Source organism: Pelodiscus sinensis, chromosome 1 (assembly GCF_049634645.1).
Source record: "Pelodiscus sinensis isolate JC-2024 chromosome 1, ASM4963464v1, whole genome shotgun sequence".
In the NCBI taxonomy this organism is placed as follows: Eukaryota; Metazoa; Chordata; order Testudines; family Trionychidae; genus Pelodiscus; species Pelodiscus sinensis.
The window spans coordinates 149,831,273-149,854,430 of NC_134711.1; the positions used below are offsets into that span (position 1 = coordinate 149,831,273).

Sequence of the window (23,158 nt, forward strand, 5' to 3'; positions counted from 1 at the left end):
TATATATCAATCGAGCAGTAGAGGGAGGCATCCTCAATAAAACCTTTATGCCACCTGCACCGGAGTTTTCTGCATTTAATACATTGAAGTAGAAGTGACATTTTACCTGTCCCTTCATAGATTCAACAAATCACCATTGCCAGAGATGTAGGTAACACTGCTCTGGTACTGAATAAAGAACCACCAGAGAGGCAGAAGTTAGTTTTCTCAGTGGTACTCTGGGGCAAGGGCCGGCCTTAGGCCGATTCAGCTGATTCCCGGCGTGGGGCCCCGCACTCAGGGAAGCAATGCATGTGCAGTGCACCCGGAGCACGATGATTGCATGGGGCCCCCAGGCGCACGGCGCATGCGTCATGACATCCCAGGCATACGCGTTGTACTCCCGGGGCACTGCATATGTGAGGGCCCACCGTGCATGTGTCGTAACGTCCAGGGCCCTGCCCCTGGAATTGGTCCCCACGCTCTGTAGAGGTGGCCCTGTCTGGGGCTATTAAAAACATGGCATAGAAGTCTGAGGAGTCTCAAACCCACAAAAAGGAAAGAAGCTTAGCAAGGGAAGCAGCTATAGGACTCGGATACATGGTTTTGATGTTCAAATAATGCTTTTAATGATGGAATATTTTTAAGTTATGACAAGGGCTTCTGAATGTGGGAGCTATCATTCTTTTGTGGGCTGTTGTGCATGCAGCCAGCCTCTTGGCATTCTAGTGGAAAAAGAAACAAAAAACAGGACTATGTAGCACTTTAAAGACTAACAAGATGGTTTATTAGGTGATGAGCTTTCGTGGGCCAGACCCACTTCCTCAGATCAAATAGTGGAAGAAAATTGTCACAACCATATATACCAAAGGATACAATTAAAAAAAAATGAACACATATTCACTCTGCTGATACCATTATTGGACCTAACCAAGTGAGTTATAAGATCAAGAACACATATTCCTGCACATCCAGAAATATAATTTATGCTATCATGTGCCAAAAGTGTCCGTCTGCTATGTACATTGGACAAACGTCTCAGAAACTTCGCCAAAGGATCAGTGCCCACAAAACAGATATTAGGCAGGATCACAAAGAAAAAACAGTTTCTTGCCATTTCAACCAGACTGGACATTGTCTTAACGACTTGATTACCTGCATCCTGCTTCAAAGGCCTTTTAAAACTACATTTGAAAGAGAATCCTCTGAACTGTCATTCATACTTAAATTCGACACTTTATGCCTAAGTTTGAATAAAGACTCTAATTATCTTATCCATTACAAAGATAGCTTCCCTAATTATCACCTCTAATATCATTAGCTCACAGACATTTACCTCCCCCCTGTCCACCCCCCTTCTGTTCTGAAATTTGATTTGTCCTTTTCATATGTGTTCATTTTTTTAAATTGTATCCTTTGGTATATATGGTTGTGATAATTTTCTTCCACTATTTGATCTGAGGAAGTGGGTCTGGCCCATGAAAGGTCATCGCCTAATAAATCATCTTGTTAGTCTTTATAGTGCTACATAGTCCGGTTTTTTGTTTCAGCTACACCAGACTAACACGGCTACATTTCTATCACTAGTGGAAGAAGTGCCATCTAGTGGTATTTTTGCAAATTGGGGCAGAGTATTGCAGTTGACTTAACCTCTTATTTTTATATAAAAGTAATATTGATTGGTAATTTTTTTCTAACGAATGTTCTAACAGAAATGTAGGTTTTAACTTGTAAACTTTCTTTGTGTAGGCAAGATTTATCTCAGACTGCACAGGCATTTGTCAAGCTTAATAAATAAGCTTAATCTGCCATCCCCCCGAGGTCACAAGCTACAGTAGTTGTTACAAAGTGCTGTTTACTAAAGAGCAGCTGACATCCCCTGAATATCTTTTCCAAGTATCCTGTGTAGCATGCATACCATGTTTGTCTGAATTGGCCTTCCTAATACTTGAGCATATTTGATTTGCATGAAAGCATGTTTATCTAGTCCTCCTGCTTCTTCTCCCACATTAAATCGTAGCTTGTATCTGCTAGCTCAGTTGGGCGCTTTGGAAAGGAATATAATGTCACCAACTTGCTTATGACTTCAAATGGGAGAGAAAGCAACAGGTGCGGAGGAGAGTCTGATGAACTCCCCCTCCTCCTCCTAAAGCCCAGAAAAAGCCCAGTGGCTTTGTAAGCTCCATGTTAGGAAATCCTCCCCCCTCTCATTAAATGTGGTCCTCGGGGATAGAAACAATGGCTGGAGACACCAATGAAGCCAAATGGTCAAAGAGCCAGGTGGGGGACTTGTGATCCCCGAGAAGGAGCCTAGTGCTCTTATGGCTCCCACAGAACAGCATTGGTTCTGGGGACTGACTTGCTTTTAGGTCCATGGCTAGGGGAGGTAAGATGATAAATACCCCTATGGTTCATCAAAGGAAAATTCTTTGAGAAGCTCCTCATAGAGTTTTCCATTCCCCAGGTCCTCTCCCGCAGGCACATGCATGGGCTGGAGCAACCCGGGTCATTGTTCTTAAGTTTTCCTGTCTCTTTTTTCCTTTATATATGTGCTGAACAGAAATGCTTCTTTTCCATTCAGTTTTGCTCTCTTCTGTTATGCCAACAACTGCTGTGTCTGGGTATGTCTACACTGCATTCCTCTTGAGAGAGGAATGCAAATGCAGCCGAGTGAAATTGCAAATGAAGGGTGGATTTGAATTTATCGCACTTCATTTGCATAATCGTGTCCGGCTGCTATTTCGAAATACCCTATTTCAAGATGATAAACGTTATGTAGATGCGGTTATTTTGAAAGAAACACCTTTTGAAATAACCCTTATTCCTTAAAAAATGAGGCTTAATGGTAAAATCTCCGCTCTTGGGTTTGTCTCCTCATAAAAATAACAATTATTTTTTTTTGTTTGCCTTTAGAAACCCAAACATCCTACAACAGGGCTAATTGCCATCATGCTGGCATTTCACATATGTAGTGAAGTTCACCTGGCAGGATTTAAGTACAGCTTTGCTGACCGAAACAGTTCTTTGCACTATTATGGCAATGAGACCATGTCTCAGATGATTGAGGTAATGTACTGTTTTGTTTTATGGGAAATGCTTAGAGTAAAATAATCTTGAGCTAGTAAGTTGGGAGAGGAACAGGCCTGGTTTAGAAGTCAGAAAGTCTTGAAGTTTTATTCCTGGCTCTACCACTAACTGGCTATCTGCCAGAGGCAAATCACTTTACCCTGCCTCAGTTTCCCTATTTGTAAAATGGATGGAACTAATCAGACACTTTCCAATGGACTGTTTTCCATTTGGAAAATGCCAGTTTTGTCAAATCTGACTCATTCTGCAGAAACATGAACTGTTTCATAGAATGATATAAATATAGGACTGGAAGGGACCTTGAGAAGTCACTGAGCTCCACCTTCCCACTCTGAGCCCGAACCAAGTAAACCTAGACCGTCTCAACTAGGTGTTTCTTTCTAGCCTGTCCTTAAAACCTACAATACTAGGGAATCCACAGCTTTCCTTGATAACATATTCCACAGCTCAATTGTCCTTATGGTTAGAACATTCTTCCAAAAGTCTAAACTAGCTCTCCCTTGCTGCAGATTAAACCCATCTTCTTATCTGCCTTCAGTGGACATGGAGAACAACTGACCTCCATCCTCTTTACAACAGTTCCTGATGTATTTGAAGACTGTTATCACTTCCCCCTCAACCTTCTTTTCTCAAGACAAAACAAAGGCCGTGTTTCATTATTTGTATTGCTGTCCTCTGAACTCATTCCAATTTGTCCACATTTTTCTTAAAGTATGGCACCCCAAATTGGACACAGTGCTCCAGTGGAGATCTCACAAGTGCAGAGTAGTGTGGGACAGTTACCTCAGGTCTTACAGATGATGCTCCTGTTAAGTAAACCCCTGAATAATATTAGCCGTTTTCACAACTGCATCACATTGTTGGTTCATGTGCAGAATGGAACCAGAATTACTCCTGACTCTCATCAACTTGCAGTCCATGATAACCTTCAGAGCTCTTTGTAGTACCAACCCCTACCCTACCCAGTTATTCCCCATTTTGTAGTTGTCCATTTGATTTTTGTTTTTCTAACTATAGTACTGTGCACTTGTCTTTATTGAATTTCATCTTGTTGATTTCAGACAAATTCTCCAATTTATCAAGGTTGTTTTGAATCCTAATCCTGTTCTCCAGAGTGGCAGCAGTCCATTTTATAACTATATTGTCCACTCGACTATCCAACTCATTAAGGAAAATACTGAATAATTAAAGTCCCAGGACGGACTCTTTGTACACTGCATGTGGTCAATTGTGGTGTGCAATGTACACCTAGCCGATAAGCATTTTGAGTCCTTTCCACAAAAATTTCTGGCTATACTAATATCTGCATAACCCATTGGATCCATGGAAAAGAGTATACTTTTGTTGCCTGCAGTAATAATGTGATTTTTGTCTTGGTTTTTCTTCCCCCTCCCCCTCTTTAGAATGAATACCACAACATCACTGCTGAGCAGAAGTTTTTGAAGAAGCTTATAGATCAGAACTTTGTGGTCAGCTTGACGTGAGACTGAATAGACAATGGACCAATTATCATTATTTTCAACGAGATAGATTTTATTTTTTGTACTGTATTTTTTATTTTTTAAGTGCCATATCTGTTTAATGAGAGATTTAAAAGAAACCCCAATGAAGGAGTGCCATTTTCTCAGACTTATGATGGTGTGCCAGGAGATAGCGACAACAACTCGAGGGAACTTATTTCTGTGAAACTATTTAATTATGAAAAATACAACCTTCAACTAAAAATATCAGGGATATAGAAAAAATATGATGCACATCATTTATTTATCAAGGCATTTTTCAAGCAACTGGTTTCTTTCCTGTATCTTCCTTTCCTGTTTCGTTATTCTTAAGAGCTAGATGTTGCTCAGAGATGTGGATGGCCATAAGGCTATAATTGATAAAGAGATACAAAGTCTTTCACCTCTCTGTTCTGGTTTGAAAACAATTTTGAAAAGTGTATCTGAAAATTATTACTATCTGAAGGGTGTCTACTGGCTGTGCAGTATATAAAATGCATTTTTAGTCTCTGTCTACCTCTTGGAGGGCAGATGTCCACAGCATAGAAAATAACCTTCATAATTCACTGTTTTATACTTTCTTGTTGTGTATCTCAACAAAGAAGCTGCAGACTGAACTGCCCATGCACTCTTGTACATAGCATGTATTCACCTGGGTTGGAGACTCACTGGTAGAACAGTGTGGGGAAATCTGGATTGATTCTGCTAATTTATGGATAAATTGTTCTTAATGCTGTCAGTTTGATGTCTTTCACAAGCACGTGAATTCACTTTTAAGAGAAAAGCACAAACTCCTTTTAAACTGTGGAATTATAGAAGAGTTTTTAAATATTTGAGTTGTCTTGGCACCACTATGTATTTACCACTTTCAGATGGATCCACAACCAGAACATCCCAATGAATATGAACTAGAATCTTGCGTGTGTTAATTAAAATATCTTTCAAACAAAACATCTTTGATGCATAGATTTCCCCCTCCACATACACACATACACTCCAGATGCCCTGGTATTATTTTTTCTCTAAGGCTATGTCTACACTACGTGTTTTGTCGGAAAAGGCAATGCAAATGAAGTGCTAATTAACATTTTCTCATGCTTCATTTGCATAATCTATTTCAATTAGTTTTTGCGCAAAACCCCCTTTTTGTGCAAGATAATTATGCCTCTCCCAGAGAGATCATAAGGATCTTGTGCAAAAAGGGGTTTTTGTGCAAAACGGACACGTCCACGCTGCATGTTTTTGAGCAAAAACCTCTTGCGCAAAAGCGGATCAGAATAGATTATGCAAATAAAGCATGAGAAAATGCTAATCAGCGCTTCATTTGCATTGCCTCTTCTGACAAAATACGTAGTGTAGACATAGCCTAAGAGATGAAGCTGTATTTTCCAAACCAGCACAATTCCTCTCAACATAACCAGGTAACTATGAAGGATTTCAAAGCCCCAACAGATAATCATAAGCATCAATCATCATCTCTGCTTCTTGTCATTGTGAGCAAGGGAGCATATGAGACACATCCACCAATGCAGGGAGTTACTATTTTGTTTTTATTTGGCAGTTCCTTTGTTTTCCTTTTCTTTTCTCTCTTCCTGTTCTCTTGATTTTTAAGCAGAGTTGTGTGTGCATGTGAGAGAGTTTCAAAACCACTTGTATGATTTAGGAGACTAAATCCTATTGACTTTCAATGTAAGTGCCTATGTCATTCTGAAAATGGGACTTAGGCTTCTAAGTTGCTTAAGTTCTTCTGAATTTTTTTACTCAGGATCTTTAAGAGTTTGGTGGGATGGTCATATGTTGTGAATCAGTTGTCTCTGAGAAGTCTAGGGTAGCTTTGAGTTAAAACTGCATGAGAATGCAACTTTAGGACTTGATAGCTCCTGGTAACAAAGTAAAATTCCATTCTAACCATCCTATAAGATACATTAGTTAGGGAAGGTATGTTTAAGACTCTGTGGTCAATTGATCAATCTTCCAGGAATCAGAAAATCACAAAGAAGTATGCTTCAAAGGAATTTTGAAAGTGGATAAAATAGCTCTACATTCCACAGCAGTATATATTCATTTGAACCAAGACTAATCTAACAAACTAGGAGTGTGGGCTTGCATATGTCAGAAATGAGGGCATGAAGCAAAAGACTGAATCTTGAAATAGAGTATTGACCACAATTTACCTTATATCATAAATGTAAAAGTAAATGGATACCTGGCTAGATCAGAGTAAAGGGGTCAAAGATTTTCTGTTATTCCTCTTCTATTTCTGTCAGTCAGAAATGTTAAGTATTTGAATACATTTATATAGGTCTCTCACACACATACCCTTTTTTAAAGGAGTGTGGTGCTAGTGAGTACTATAATTCTTTATTCCTGATCTCAGATTAATTTTTTTGGATTAGTCAGGATTAGGCTCTAGTGAGGCCACATTATACCACATTTGGTAACGACTTGATGATTTTGAGTAATTTCAGATGTCTTTAGAAGATGCGGTTGAGGCTCTCGCTCTGTTAATCGTGTATATCTATTAATCATGTCTGTGTTGCCCTTGCTTGAAAATTTGTACACAAACTGGTACCTTGTTTTTCACAAGAACTCTTGTAACTGACTGGCATTTATTTCAATTAATGTAAAAGGCTTCTCTTTTGTGGAAAGAAAGCCATGAGCTGTTGCATCAGAACTGCAGTCATTATTTGTGTGTGTCTAGTGCTGGGGAGAAAGAGGTTTTTATGTAATTAATACACGTGTGGTTTTCAAAAAGCACTCAATGTTGGCCCAACTCTGCTCTCCTTGGAGACATTGGTAAAACTTCCACTTCAGTGGAGCCAGAGCTAGCCAAAAGTGAAAATTATAATTTATAAAATTAGGAAAATGGCAGCCACATGCTCATCCAACTATATGAGGTCATCTCCTAAGCATCTGTGGAGAGCCTGTTACACTCTGACAGTATGTTGACAGTAAAGACTTGTACCAAAGTATCAGTGTTTAGTATGAAAGTATTACAGAAAGTACCTCCAAAATTAGCTATATATTTTGTGCTCTCCTTTTGAGGGTCCCCTGATATTTATTTTTGTCATTTCTGTTTCCTTTCCTCTTTGAAGAAGGAAAGGTGTGGCTTTGGAAAAGTGGTTAGTTCTTCATTTATATTTGTTGTTTTCCAAACTGGTGGTATCCATGCATCTACTCATCCTCTTGCATCTTTTCTCAAGTTCCTTTCATGGGGTTTGTTTTGTTTGGAGACATAATAACAAGTTATGGGTAGGTTTCAGCCAAAGGAGTGACAATTGAGATTAGTGACAGTTCTTCACCTAGACTATGCACATATTGCCAAATAGTGACAACTGGAAATAGGAATGCAAAGAGAACAAAGTTAAGCTTTCGGAGCACCCTTAATACATACTCGGAATGCCACATACATAAGAGCTGAGGATACTGTCTTCATTTACAGGTGAGTAATTTGATCTTTAATATGAAGCAGTAAAATTGATATACAAAGTTTTTTTTGGTGCATAATGGAGGCTTTATAGAATTCTGTATACAATGGATCTAATTCTTCACTGCCATGATGTAGTCATTTTCACCTAGGGAAAGTGAACGCAACATAATTTCAAATCCAAATAGCAGCATTTTGCACCCATATTGCACAGGTGCAAATAATAGCCAAGGGGGATAGTGGAGAATCAGTATCACTGTGTCTTTTTTAAATATAACACACGTTTTTAAGGTCATCCTGTGCCAGTGTTATTCCAACTTGCCTTGAGATTTTTCTTTTTAAAAATGCATTGAGCAACTAGAGCACAATCTTTTTCTAAGATTCGCTTTGCATTCGGTTTAGAGGGTACAAAATCTACAATGCACCACTGTGTTAAAAACTGCTTTTTATTTGTGTTTCTGCATCAGCACAAGTTGAAGTCTTCAGTTTTTGAATTCCAAGGCACTGCAAATTGTGTTCCTTGTACAGTGCCAGTATAACTGTGCAGGCTACTAATGCATTTCTGGGCAATTTCCATCTGTCAGCTGCAATAGTCCTTCAGCTTTAAGACGCAATCAAAATACCAGTGAAATGAATAAGAGTCTTCAGTGGCCTTTGGGGAGGATTCTTAAAGCAATGGACTCAAGTTTGCTTTGTAGTGAAAGTTACCTTAATTTCTTCAACTGTAAAAATTATAGGCAATTCTGAGATCAATGCACTAAGGGTGAATCTGAGAGTGTTTAATATACATCTGTAGATTACTTTTCCAGTGAAAATGTATTATTCCTATTTGGGAATGATGAGGTGGTTTAATATTTAGTATGTGATATGTCTTATGTACACAAACAATATACTTGCCTTTAAAAAAAAGCCCATGAGCACCTTTAAATATTGTTTTAAGCTAAAATATGGAAACAGTGTTGTGTATCTCTATTATTTGTGTATGTGTTTTAATAAAGCGTATAATTTTTAAAAGTATGTGAAAATCAAGCTTTTTTTCTGGTTTAAGTAAATATTTGATTTATTTTGCTGTTTGGGTTGATTTTTATGTGCCTTTGAATGCTATAACTGCATTTTGGCAGTCAGTGGCTGTTATCAGGTGTTTTAAGTGGAGTTTTGAATATTATAAGTCAGATTCTTTTCCATATAATAAATCTGTTTTAAGGATACTGCCCTCTCCAGGTGCATTTTAGCAAATCAGAGCACTAGATCCAATTACTGCATTATATAAATGATATATAGTGGATCTATCATTGCCATTCAGCTGACACACTTAATTTGACAAAAGAGAAGTCAAGTTTCTGTGGTGGTGGGTAGAGAAACGAGGGCAAATGCTATCTATGTCCCTTTAGCATGAGCTGTAGCATAGTACAAAAATAAGGGCAGGGGAAAATCACTCTCTTTTGGAGGGAGTGTGAATGACACTTTTTGCAAACCAGGGTTCAAACTTCTCTGTGGTAAGCAAAATCTCGTCATAGTTGGTGAGAGTAAGTTATGGCGAGGAGAAAAAATTCTCTTGAAGGCTACATTTACATGAGTTTTAATTTTGTTTGTCATGAGTAGTGTCCAGGAGCTCAGTAGGAAGAGCTTGAAGAAAGAAGAAGCGTACAGGAGACTTCAGAGGAAGAGCGCAGAAAGAAATAGTAAAGAGCATGTTGTTTTGTGCTTCAGCACTGTTCTCTTTTTCTCCCCACCATGAACTTGAGTTTGGAAAAGAAAAAGCCCTTCATTCAGTTTGTGCTTTTAGGGATTCTGAGTCTGGCCCAGTGATCAAAAAGAAAAGAGGGAAAACCCCACCATGAATGAGATCCATTCATTTTAGTATTGATATTTTGTGCTAGACCGTTACATTTTGACCTGAGAAATGGGCTGTCCCAAAGGCACATCAGAGGATGACTGAATTAAACTATGCCTTGTAATGATGATACTTTACACTTGGGGGAGGGGAGAGTCTTTTTATTTCTGGCACTCAGCAATTTCAAGGGTGAGTAAACTTCTCTGTTTGCCAGATGGGAAAATTGAGATACAGAGAAACATCACTGTCTATGGTCCCACAAAAAGCCAATGGTAGATCTGGGAACAGAATTCAGATTTCCTGACTCCCTATCGGATGGCCTATCCTCAGCAGCATGCTGTGCAGCCCACACTATATATTCATTGGTAGGTGCAAGGCCTAAAAAGAGAATGTCACTAATTGCCCACACATGAGGAACCTGTCCTTACACCCCACACTTTTCTACAGTGTGTTCAAGCAACTCACCTAAGTCTCCATACCAAGTCGCGCGCGCGCGCTCTCTCTCACACTCTCACTCACACTCACACTCTCTCACACACACACACACACACACACACACACACACACACACACACACACACACACACACACACACACACACACACACACACACCGAGCCTATACAATATCAATGCCACACTACTGTGCATCAAGCAAGGCTGTGCAGTCTGAAGATCTATGTAGCAGAGCCCGTGGCATTTTCTCATTGATTCAGGATTCTAGAGGCACCATCTACTGGTAAATGCTCTGTGATTACATTTGGTTTCCTTGTTATATGGATTAACAGCCAGCTTGGCAAAAAATAATGTCCTCTATACAGTATCATTCACACTAATTTGTTTTCAATAGATTCTGAGTGTCCTTGTGCCCCGAAATGTGAATTCAGTGCTCTGAACTTACTTTCTAGTCATTCTGGTAATAAAGAGAAACTTTTATTTTTTAGATATTTAATAAGGTTTTTTTCAAGTCAGTACAAAAAATTTAAATACAAAAATTATTTGCTATTGACGTATCTTGTTCATATCTTGAAAACTTACCAATGTCTGGTGAACATTGCCGCCAACGTTGCATAAAATAATCGAGATCATGCACCTCACTACAGACATTGCAGCCCTGGTATTGCATTGCATTAAACTCTGCATTTAAATAATGGTAATGCCAGTTAAATCCTTTTTTTTTTTTTCCTGCATGGAAGTTCCTAGTTCATTTTGAATTAAAGAGGGTTGCATTAGTCCAGATGTAGATGATGTGCTCAGTTTACTTTTAAACTAATGCAACAGTGTGATGTGCAACACAGAAGAGGGAAACAAAGAAAAATACAATATTAAGATATACTTTTAAATTAATCGCAGTAATTTTTTGCTGTGAGATTAGCACCATTTCTGAGCAGACAGTACTTTTATAAAAATGTTGCTTTTCCCCCACATACATACACGTTTGCCTATGCGTGCTCATATACAAACTTAGGCAATCAGTAATAAAACATAAATTAAAAGAACTGGAAATCAGTTATTACATTAAATGAAATTGTTCTCTGATGAGCTATAGTTTGAGGCCAGAAGTGAACATTAGGTTAGCTAGTCTGACCCTGTTGTATATCAGAGGCTATCAATGCCTCTCAGCACCCACACACTAAATCCAAAAATGGAAATGAGACTGAAGTAAATGAGTTTGCTTTATCCTTATTACTGATGTAAATTGTTGGACATTCTCAAACCAGTTTATTATTTACCAAACAGAGCATGTGCTGCTTTTGCTGTATGTTCGTTAATAAACTAATTTTGGCTGACCAGAACAAACACATTCTCTTAAAGCCAAACAGAATGAAGAGTCTTAACAAAGGCCAGGTCTTCACTAAAGGAGAAGGTCAAATTAAGATATGCAACTCCAACTATGCTAATTATGTAGCTAGAGTCATTGACGTACATTGATTTCTGTTTCGATCTCCACAGCGGGAGGCCGATGGGAGCATAGGCTTACGTCGGCTTCTCTGACTCCCTGCAGGAGCAGATGTACCAGTCGCCAAGAGAGGAACCCTCTGAGTTTGATTTAGTGGTCCTTTACTAGAGCTACGAAATCAAACTCCAGAAGATTGATTGCGGCAGCATCAACCCTTCTCCTGAGTGAAGACATGGCCTTAAGCGTATGGAAAAAATGTGTCCCCTTGTATTGCACTGGTATTTGTTGCCCAAAATGCCACATTGTTTTAAATCTCAGAGGGTAATCATGTTAGCCTGTATCTGCAAAAACAAGGTGTCCCATTAGTCTTTAAGATGACACAGGACTCCTCATAGTTTTTATATTGTTTTAATAATTTGACATAATGTATATAAAGTCATTAGGCTAGACCCATATGTTAGATCTAGCTTGACTACCTTCTGCTTTATAAATAAATATATACATAGTCTTCTCAAATGCTCTGGCTTTAGTTGATCTATTTCCCACAGAAATCAATGGCAATTTTTCTTTTGATTCTAATGATTGTTTGGATAAGGCCCCTAGCTAGCAGTGAATCAAAATTCTCTCATGCTAACATTCTTTTCCATCTTTTCTTATTAGAAGAAACTGTCCCGTGATACTGTATGTAGGGAAAATAAGGATTTCAGTTAAGGGAATTGTTGCTTATGGTGCAGGTTAGATAAAACTTGCTTTTAAAAAAAGCATTACTTAAACTTTATATAATTTCATACTGACTCATTCTGTTTTAAGTTATCTTTTCGTCTCACACTTTAGATCAATGTTCATTATGTAGGCAACAGGAGTGAGTGATGTATGCGAGATTTAAACTGTAATACTGTATTATTGTGAATGAAATTAAGCATGGTACCTGAAATATATAATGTACAGTTAATAAGTCCCCATTGGGTACAGAACAGCCATTAATGAACCTGATACACATAATTAAGTATGTTCACCACACCGTTTAAGTTGTTTATGAAATATTGTATTTTATCCGTTGTAGAAGATGGATCTAAAACTGTCAGTAAATGCAACTTTCAATGGTATTAAAGTTTGAAGCAGAGGAGAAAACGTTGTGATTTTTGTCTGTGGCTTTTTTTTTGTTTTACATAGGATACAATAAATATCCTGAGAAAGACGAATGAACATATTGCCCAGCATAGAGTCCTGCTGCCTGTTCAGATGGCATCTGAATATAAACTCTGTCTCCAGGCATCAGCTGAATGACGGTGCTTCCAGAAGCTTGGTCCAGGAAGCCTTTTTTATACTCATCGTATGTGTACATCAGGGGCTCATTGTTCTTGAACAAAGCTACCCAGACGTTGGCCCCTTTACAGTGAACGTGATAGGCAAAATAGTAAATCCCAGGGATCTCACAGGTGAAGATACCAGTCTGTGGGTTATAGTTCTGCCTGCCGTTGTAGAGAAGCTTGTCAAATTTCACAGGCACCCCAACCCGTGGGAAGGGCGTGGTGAGTTCTGCTGTGAATGCAGGCATTTCATAGACAGCGCCACCAGTCTTGCCTTTCTTGCCCATGTAGCCAGGTGGCGTCTTCACACCGTCAATGCCAGGCCCCATCTCTGGCAAATATTGTCCAATGGCCGGTGGGGTGGGTGAGATTATTACTGGAGGACCAGGTGGACCAGGAGGCCCTGGGGGACCCTGAAGACCTGGCTGGCCAGGTGGACCAAGTGCCCCAGGTTTTCCTGGTGGTCCTTGCAGCCCTGAAACACCAGGTTTCCCTAGTCCTGGAAAGCCCGGTGGACCAGGTACACCTGGTTCTCCTTTAGGACCTGGAAGTCCAGGTGGTCCAATGGGGCCACTGGGTCCCGCAATACCTGGGATTCCAGATGGGCCTTGGTAGCCTTGATCACCGGGGATTCCAGGTTCTCCTTTAGGTCCTAATTGCCCAGGAACACCAGGCAGGCCTGGCAAACCTTTGTGACCAGCTTCTCCCTTTGGCCCCATTGGACCAGGTAGCCCTCTAAGGCCCGGGGGCCCTACTTCCCCAGGAAAACCGGGCTTTCCTGGGAAACCTTGTAGGCCAGGCTCACCTTTTGGACCACTGGGTCCTTGAGGCCCGATAGGTCCACCTTCTCCTTTTGGTCCTGGGAAACCAACAGCACCGGGTGGCCCCATTACTCCTGGTAACCCTGGCTGACCTGGCTCCCCCGGAGGCCCACCCATGCCAGGGGGACCCATGTGCCCTTTCTCACCTTTAGGTCCCAGTGCTCCTGGGAAGCCACCCATGCCACGATCACCTTTCAGTCCCGGAAACCCTGGTTTCCCAATCCCAGGTAGGCCTGGGGGGCCTGGTAAACCTGGCAAGCCTTGTTCCCCTTTTCCACCTGGGAACCCAGGCTGGCCTGGGATTCCATCTTGGCCTGGTTTTCCAACACCTGGAAGTCCTGGAGGACCTTGAATCCCAGGTGCCCCAAGAAGACCTTGTGGCCCTCGTTCACCTGGAAGTCCTGGCTTACCTATTGGTCCCTGTGGTCCTGGAAACCCAGTCAATCCTGGTTTGCCTATCCCTGGGAGTCCAACTGGACCTGGAGGGCCAGGTAACCCAGGCGGACCTTTTAACCCTGGTAAACCTGGAATCCCAATGCCTTTTTCTCCTTTAAGCCCTTGAAGCCCCGGGAGTCCTGGTGGTCCTTTCATTCCTGGTTCGCCCTTTATTCCTGGTTGTCCTGGTAATCCTTGGCCACCTGGTTTTCCTATTCCAGGAAGTCCAGAAGGCCCTGGTGGTCCCTGTGGCCCTGGCATTCCAATAGACCCAATCTCTCCTTTTGGTCCCATCTCACCTCTTGTCCCAGGGAGCCCCATTGCTCCAGGTTTTCCAGGCATTCCAGGCATACCTGGTTTGCCTATTCCTGGATATCCTTGTGGACCTGGTTTTCCTTTGGCTCCTGGAACTCCATGACCTGGTAATCCTGGAGGTCCTGGTGGCCCTCTTGGTCCAGGTTCACCAGGAGGACCTTGTTCACCTCGCAAACTAGCTAATGGAATTTCTGTAAGAAGAGAGTGAGAGAGAGAGAAAGTGATGAATCATTTTAACTTTATTGGAAATCTTGTATTCATTTTAAATCACTTGGGCTCATCTAGATATTGAGTGGATTTGTGGTAGAAACACCTGGTACTACCCCCTCATGGCCCTAGTTGTTGATGTTCAGAATTAAGCATAGCACTTTTATTGTTCTGCATCATTTCACACACCACAATTTTCACTTTATTCATAGTGTAAGTGAAATATCTTTATTTGTCCCTCAAAAATCTTCCCTTAATTTTTATGTAAAAAGTATTCACATATTAGGTCAATTTTCCACCTATGTGGGACAATTTTCAAGTCTGTGATGAAATGCAGAAAACCTTGAATTCGAATAGTTCTTGATTTTCTTATAAATTTGCCACCTCAGTAGTTGCTGACAAAACTCTTCCAGTGAAACTGCAGTTTATACCAGCCAAAAAGTGCTTTTCCTGCTATAGCTTTTCCTGGCTTGATAAGCAACACAAATTAAATAGCCAAACACACTTTTATACCAGTATAGCGGCACCTATATTCATATTTTGCTGCCAAATGTGTTACAAAAGAATTCACATTCCTAAGTTATGCTAACAAGTTTTTTCAGCAGACCTGAGGCAAGATGTATCTTATTCTAATGCTTTTCCTTGGTTAAATTGTTGAGGAGTCATATTTTGTAAAATGCTCACTTTACTAATATATAAGAAAATCTCTGTTGAACAACTCTGTCAGTGTATGTCAGCAGTGCTGGCAGCCAGCTATATCCAAACATTTATAGTGAGGGAATCAAACTTAACCAATGAAAGCCAGGAAAATGTATTTACCAGTGTGACATCTTCAGCATACTTAATCTCTCCTATCCTTAAACTACCCATTTTTCCTCCCATGACCCTATATCCCCATTCATTTCTGTCCCTGAGGCTATATCTACAACACAAGGTTTTTGCACAAAACCAGCAGAGCATCCCCACCTCAAGTGCATTTTTGAGCAAAAATATCCAAACCAAACCAAAAAAAAACCAAACATAAAAACAGTAAATTGACAGGACAGAGGGCTTTTGCTGGTAGAGTTATTCCTCTCCCTACGAGGAATAACTCCTTTTTGCGCAAGAGCTCTTGTGTAAAAAGGCATGTGTGGACACTTCGCAGTGCTTTCTTGTGCAAAAAGAGCCCATTGGAAAAAGCACCTGCTCTGATGGCCATTCGGTTAATGGCAATCGGTGCTTTCTTGCACAAGAGTGTGGATGCTCTCTTGCGCAAAAGCACAACACTTTTGTGATGCGCTTTTGAGGTGTGGACACGGTTTTGCATAAGAAGTTTTTGCAGAAGATCTCTTCTGCAAAAAGCTGCTTGTGCAAAAATTTCAGTTTAAAAGCTCTAAACTGATTTGACCCAATGACTTAATGGTGTGGGTTCAAACTGATCAGGGCTAGATTGTAGCTTTGTCACAACCCCTGTGTATAAAGAAATATGTATCAATGCAGGTCAGGAATTGTACCATTGGGAGCCACAATTCCTGCCTTTCCTACTCCTCGTCTCAGAAGTGGGGTGCAAGCTATTAGTGATTTGTTGACCTATATCAGCAGCAAACAATAACATCCTGAGCATCTGCTGCTCAGCTTTTCTGGCTGGTGCTCTGGAGAGTGTGGAGACAAAGCTTGTCCCCCTTCCCCAGTAGGGATGCCAACCCTCCCGGTTTCACTGGGAGTCTCTCAGAAGCAGGCTCCATCTCCTGGAAACTGCTGCAGCCAATCCGGGAGATTTTTGGACTCTGGAACTCCATAGCTCCCATTGGCCAGAGACAGTTTGGCCAATAGGAGCTGCAGGAGCGGTGTCTGCAGAGAGGGGCAGCGTGTGGAGCCAGAAGCCACCTATGGACATGCCAGTGTTTCCAGGAGTGGAACCAGGAAGTCTGCCTTAGCTCTATTGTGTCACTGACTAGGAGCCGCCTAAGGTAAGTGCCCTTCTGGAGGTTGCAACCCTGCTCCCCAACCTTTTGCACCAGTCTCAGCCTGGAGCTCCATCCCACACTCCAAACCCCTCAGCCCTAGGAGCATACAGCCCCTCCCACATGTCAACCCCCTGCCCTAGACAGGTGAAAGCGTGTGAGGATGGGGAAGAATGAATGACAGAAGGACTGCGATGAAGTGGGTGGGGCAGGGGCCGGCCTAGGAAAAGGGATAAGGCAAGGGTATTTGAGCCTGTAGTGGTCACACAGGCAACCCTACTCCCCCACTACCTTATTGTGTGCATGGGTGAGAAGGAAACAGCAGGTACACAGCCCATGTAGAAGCATAAAGGGAGTTTTTAATCTAAGTCTGTAGCATATAGAGCGCACTTCACTTCTTCAAAGCATTGCACAAACCCTAAGTGCATCACACCCTATGCAGCAGAAACATTTTATTTCCAGTTCACAGATGCAAACTTGCCCACAATAAAAGTTTTCCCTGGAGACTTCATTCCACAGGGAAAGCATTCCCTGATCACTAGCTGCACTCCTCCATTAACCCTTGGAAGAGGATGGTTTGCTCTGTGAGCTGGAAGGCCTGGTTCTCAGCCAGTCTGATTACAGAGTGAACCCCACCTGAAGGGAATCAGGCACCTCCCAGAAAACAGCAGAAGGGGACTGCAGTCATAGAATGCGAGCCAGGCTTAAGTGGTGATAAAGCTCAGCTGGGAAAAACTCGGGGGACAAGCGAGGCATAAAGCCCAGTGACAAAGGACAGCTCTCTAGGCAAAAAGGCCTGGGAGAGACCCTGATTAAGCAGGGAAGAGATGAAATCATCAAGAGGAGACCTTAAGAGGCTGGATAGGAAGCAGCCTTGAGAGAGCTGTGGCACAGGTAAAGGAGCGGGGAGCCTAGTTGTTCAGTACAAGGCAGGAAGTTGGTACAGGGTGGGGCTGGGCTACCCCTGGAAGTGCTGTAGAGAGGTGAAAGGATTTTTTTCTTGTGTTAAAGAAATATGTTTGGACCTGTTATCTTGAAGGGCTGTGGCCCTGGGAGGGGTGGCCTTAAGGTGGGGACCTGGCCAGAGGGGTGAGTTATTGACCTAGAAACTGCCCCAGTGCTGGAGGGACTGTCAGAGGGGCGGGAGAGCTAGCCCAGCAAAGGCGCTCCTGTGCTATGCCTGGCCACGAGGGGACCCCTAGCTGAGTGTGAGCTTTAGTTACAGCCCCCTTCCTGGGGAAAGCACTTACTGAGTTGTTCTTGCTATAGGCAAACTGAGCAGCACTACTGCCTTGTGTGCCATGTTGCAATGCCACTCACTCAGGTTTGCCCCTCTGCCGCCACTGTCACAGTGGAGGGGTGGCTCAACCTGAGTGAGTGACGGGGGGAGCTGGCATTTGGCACCTTCCCGCTACTACCGCAAGCAGACCCTGCCTCGTATGTTGGGCATGTACCCAATCCTGCTCTTCAGCGAGAGCCTGGCTTGTGGTAGAAGCAATGGGCAGTGACATTTTATGACCATTATTTGTCTGCTGCTAGGTACTAATTATGCTTCCTGAAGTATTAACCCAGCGCTGGTCCCTGCAGATGTGCGCAGAGTGGAGAGGTGGTTTCACTTGCTGCATTTACCTTTCTCTTTTTTTGGCACCATCTCCTTGCCGAGCATAGGCAGCTGTGGGATTTCTTTCACGTACTGAGGCAGGTGAGGATATTCTTTCCCATACTGCATGTGAGGCAACTCCTTGCCCATGTGCTGCATTGGAATGCCTTCCTTGCCCAGCGGCAGATGAGGTACTTGTTGTCCAAGGGCCTGATATTGTGGGATTTGGGGTGGCAGCTGCTTGATCCCATAATAGACACCCCCTTGAATGGCTCTCACTAACTCTAGGTAAACTGTTACAGCCACTGTCAGCAGCTGCACAGGGGCTAGCAGCACAGCCATGACCTGCAGAAATAGAGAAAAGGGAATAATTGCACATAAAAATCTGCAAATGAGATGTTCATAACAGGAATCTTCTATCATAACCAAAGCCCCTCATTCTCTGCAGCAAGTTGCACCTGAATTCTGTAGTAAGATCTCTGTATTATTCATTTTTATGAATAACTTTCCTATTAAAATACACACTAACAATTTTTTCTCCACAGCAATGCAGCATCCACTCAGTACAGTCTTCCCTAGTTTATGATTATATTAAATCCAGTTTCTTTTACACCATTGCTGCTCCAATGCTTTCAGGTTTAACTGTGCCATGGGTTTTGGTGTCTTAAATGCATATCTACATGGCAGACGTCTTTAGGGGAGCTAGAAATTGACCTCAGTGGAAATGGGGTGCTTTGCACTTCTGTCATCTGAGCAGGTGGGTGAAACAAATTTGTAGAATAACCACATTAGCTGAATTCTTAGACTAAAATAACCAACAGCGAAATAGTTAACAATCACCTCTCACAGAGGTTTTGTATTAAGCTATCTACAAGCTTGGGCAGACATCATTAGATTGGCTAGACTCAGTCCATGTATCTGTTTTCTTCATGACTACGGGAGCTAGAAGAGGAACTTTAAAAACACCCACTCGGATTGTGCAGCAGAAATCTGCATCCAAGGATGAATTTTGTTACTACAGTGTACATAGGATCCTGAGTCTGTCTCAGTCTTTGGACGTTCAATTATAGCTAAGCACAGCCAGCTTACTTCCCTTTTATATTGGCTGCCTTATTGGAGGGACATTGGGATTCAGAGAACTCGGAGTTTCCTAGAAAAGAACAGATTTTGAGGAGCAGAGTGTGGCCAGAGAAGACTTGAGGCATTGCTCTATATGCTCTGTTCTGCTGGGCATTTTATTTGTTGATTGGTTGCACAAAATGTACACGGCAAACTTTGGGCCTGTGTCTGTCTTCCCTTCCTTCCCCCAACCTTTTTACATCATTGCACCAGCGTAGAGAGGTTTCAAATTCGTCTCCTGGGAGTGCTTTGAGCAAGGACTAGTAGTGTTGCCAGGTGTCGGGTTTTCGCTTGGACAGTTCAGTATTTGCATCTTCTGTCTGGTTTAAAAAAAACCCCAGAAAATACTGGACATGCAAAATGTCTGGTATTTTCTGTTTTTCTGGACGGAAGGCCGGTGCGGACATTTTCCCCATCACGTCTGGCAGGTGAGGAGGGATGGGGTGTCCCTGGGGCACCTTAAAAACTTCCCCCAGCCTCCCCTGCAGCACGGCCAGATACTTCTGGTTCCTCTCCTGCATGTGCTAGGGGCACGCACTGGAGATCTGGTGGAGGAAGAAGCTCCATGTGCTGGAGCCCTGCGGCATTTCAGCCAGGCGGCAGTGAAAGACGCTGCAGCTCCTTCCCAGGCTCAGGCAGCTGCAGAGGCTGCCAGCAAAACTCCTTTTCCCCGTGAGCAAGAGGAGAGGGGAGGGAGGGGATCCATTCTCAGAGTGGGAGGGAAGCAAAGCCCCTGAGCTCCTTTCCTGCATGGGGCACCTTTTGGAACTAAGGGGAAACCACAGCAGGGCCAGCATCTCCCTTTCCCTCCACCCACCTTCCCTGAATAGGTTGGCTAGCCTCTGGCAGACTGGAGCCTTAACAGTTAAGGATGCATGCACAACTGGAGGGAGGGGGGAGGGAGGTGGGGATACCTTGCAGGAATGGGCAGGAAGAGAATCACCCCCAGTCCCTTTCCTGCATGGGTGCATTTAGGGAGGAAGGGGCGGCCACATCTGGGCAACTCCTTCCCTGCTATAGGCTGGCTGCAGTAAGGAGTAGTGTCTTGTAGTCCTTGCTAGCCCTACCCTGGCTGCAATGCCTCCTTGACAGTTAAGGGCTGTGTCTAGACTGCAGGGTTTTTTCGAAAAAACTTCACCTGCGTCTAGACTACAGCCGCGTTCTTTCGAAGTTAAATCAAAAGAACACGTCTTTTCTTTCAACGGCGGTACTCCTCATTTCACGAGGAAGAACGCCTTTTTTCGAAAGTGCTCTTTCGAAAAAAGGCGTTATTGAATGCAAACAGGGCTTTTTCGAAAGAGAACATCCAGACTGCCTGGGTGCTCTCTTTTTTTGAAAAAGTGCCTCACTTTTTCGAAAGAAGAGGTTGCAGTCGAGATGCTCTTTTTCGAAATAAGCTTTTTCGAAAGTATCTTTCGAAAAAGCCTCTTTCGAAAGAGGCTTGCAGTCTAGACACAGCCAAGGAGGCATGTGGGACCTGAGGGAAAGGGGGGCGGGGGAGAGGGGAAGAATCCCTTGCAAGAGGGGGAGGGAAGGGAAGCTCCCCCACCTCTTCCCTGCATGGGGTTAGGGTTGCCAGGTGTGTGGCTTTCACCTGGACAGTCTGGCAATTGTGTTTTCTGTCCAGCAAAAAAAGAAGATACTGGCATTTTCTGTTTTTTCTTGGACAGAAGTAGGGTTGCCAGATGCTCTCCCAAAAAATACTGAACATAAGGGCTAAAAAATTTTGTCGAACAAAAAAAACCACGTGTGTCGGGCATACAACCCCACCCTCCACCCTGCACCATCCAAATTTTTTTTTTACCGGACAGAGGGTGCAAAACCCCACAAGTGATCCCCCCCCCCCTTGCCCATTCCCATCATCTGGCAAACAGAGACCAAGGACACTTCACTGCTTGACTTTGCAGGATATTGGGGTGTCTGTCAAAGCACCCTAGGATGAAGTGCAGGATTGAGGGGGGGCTCACAGGGGGAGGTTGTGAGGAGGCATGTGGGGGGGGGGTTGGGGGCTTGCAGGGGTAGTTGTGGGGTCTCTGGGGGGGAGTTATGGAGGGGGGGCTCACAGGAACCTGCCCAGGGCAAGGAGTCTGCCCAGGGTGAGGACCTGGTGCCCACACGTGCCGCATGTCTCTGATCTCGCACAGTGCTCTGGGCGTGGATGCCGGGTCTGTACGTGGGGTGGGTCCTGAGCCCGGCCAAGCCAGAGTGCTCCCGTTGCAGGGACCCGAGCAGCGGATCCATGTCTCATGCCGGGCCTCAAAGATTTTACAAGGATGATGCATCACAACACTTTTATTTGTAAGGTACATAAGATATGTATTTATCTGTTTTGCAGATTGGGTAAAATAAGACACAGACTAAGCCATTTGCCCAAGCTCTTAAGAAGGGTTAGTGGCACAGCTAGAAGAAATGTATTGCACAAGGAGGCCAAATTAAGGTTACATCAGGAGAACAGACTACCTTAGTTGTTCTTCCTAATTTTTGAATGCCTAACTTTGCAGCTTTAACATTGTTTTAATGCATTTTGGGATGTAATTATAGAATATAATTATTGTGTTTTCTTAATTTAGCATCAGGCATATCCATTAATTTTTCCAAGAATAATCCTAAATCACAATTGAAATTAAGTGATGAGGACTGAATTATTAGTAAGAAGAGCTCAGTAAATTATTACACTAATGAAAGTACATTAGTAAATGTACTAGAGTCTAGATCATAGTTTTACTTAATGACTTTGAACTTCCACTCACCTATAAATATTAAGATCTCAAATGCAGCTAAATGCTTTCAGCATACAACAAAATATGGCAAAGAAACAGCACTGCTGAAATAAACAGTAAATTGGGCTTATTTTAGAGGTAAGAATGATAAAATTAGGATTAAATTGCTGGTACTAAATATGAGACTCCAATTCAGTTGTCCATGCCTATTCTGCAAACATTTAAGGACATACTTAAGTCCCTTTGTCAATGTGATTTTTAGTACCCATCTGAGAGCTTTGCTCAGTTGGGGCTATAGGATATGATCTTGTACCCCTAAGTCAGTGGCTGAGCTTCCTTGGTCCCTCATGGAAAGCTTTGGAAAACCTTTCGTTTAGAGATAATATTGTTAATAATATATGATATGGGGGTTTTGCCTCACTTTATTTCTTATGGGATTGTATAAAAAAAAATTGTCTTTTATTTGCTTTGTGTAACATCATCCCTGGCTTTGTGTGATCTCATTCATATGAGCAGCAATCATTTACAATATCAGAACCAGAGATTTGATTTTTAGATATGAATTTTGTACAACTAAGACTATAGTTTGTGCAGCTAACATTTCCACATTTTCTTAATGAGAGTTTTTTCCTTGAATGATGGTGTCGTCCCCTTCCCCCGGAATTTTCACTAAAATTGTCAAGATTGTTTTTGGTTTTTGTGAAAAAATGTCACCTTTTCATTTTAAAAAGTCTATTGTTTTTGATAAACCAAATTCTGATCACTTCCATAACTTTTTCTATACATTTAATAATCTTGATTATTTGTCCACTTGTAATTTTTTATTTCAGAATATTCAAATTTGTTGTGAAACAAGGTGTGTGGGTTTTCCCCCCATTTTTATAAACTTTGTAAATAAGACCCTTTTCATTCCATTATCCATTCTAATAGTTTAATGTTTGTCTTACACTTTCTTTTTCTTTT

General features: G+C 42.3%; 2 protein-coding genes and 1 long non-coding RNA gene across 13 annotated transcripts in view; 2 read left to right on the forward strand and 1 right to left on the reverse strand.

The window, feature by feature from the left end:
- ST3GAL6 (ST3 beta-galactoside alpha-2,3-sialyltransferase 6) overlaps positions 1 to 9,009 on the forward strand; it is a 96,527-nt gene extending 87,518 nt beyond the window's left edge. For 6 of the 9 annotated variants that reach the window (XM_075907166.1, XM_075907157.1, XM_075907142.1 and 3 more), the window contains 2 exons: positions 2,893 to 3,045; positions 3,576 to 4,463. In XM_075907166.1, the coding sequence (XP_075763281.1) occupies positions 2,893 to 3,045; positions 3,576 to 3,776 (354 nt within the window). In that variant the 3' untranslated portion in view covers positions 3,777 to 4,463. The other 3 variants (XM_075907183.1, XM_075907198.1, XM_075907207.1) reach the window with 1 other exon arrangement.
- Positions 9,010 to 10,849: 1,840 nt separating this feature from the next.
- The window catches only part of COL8A1 (collagen type VIII alpha 1 chain), a 122,078-nt gene continuing 109,769 nt past the window's right edge, over positions 10,850 to 23,158 (reverse strand). For all 3 annotated transcript variants that reach the window (XM_006130674.4, XM_075907130.1, XM_006130676.4), the window contains exons 3-4: positions 18,386 to 18,701; positions 10,850 to 14,797 (exon numbers count right to left, since the gene is read on the reverse strand). In XM_006130674.4, the coding sequence (XP_006130736.1) occupies positions 12,891 to 14,797; positions 18,386 to 18,698 (2,220 nt within the window). In that variant the 5' untranslated portion in view covers positions 18,699 to 18,701 and the 3' untranslated portion in view covers positions 10,850 to 12,890. The remainder of the gene's footprint in view (positions 14,798 to 18,385; positions 18,702 to 23,158) is intronic.
- The window catches only part of LOC142819520 (uncharacterized), a 46,289-nt gene continuing 37,923 nt past the window's right edge, over positions 14,793 to 23,158 (forward strand). Inside the window, exon 1 of the long non-coding RNA XR_012897443.1 lies at positions 14,793 to 17,650. This is a non-coding gene — a long non-coding RNA (uncharacterized LOC142819520). The remainder of the gene's footprint in view (positions 17,651 to 23,158) is intronic.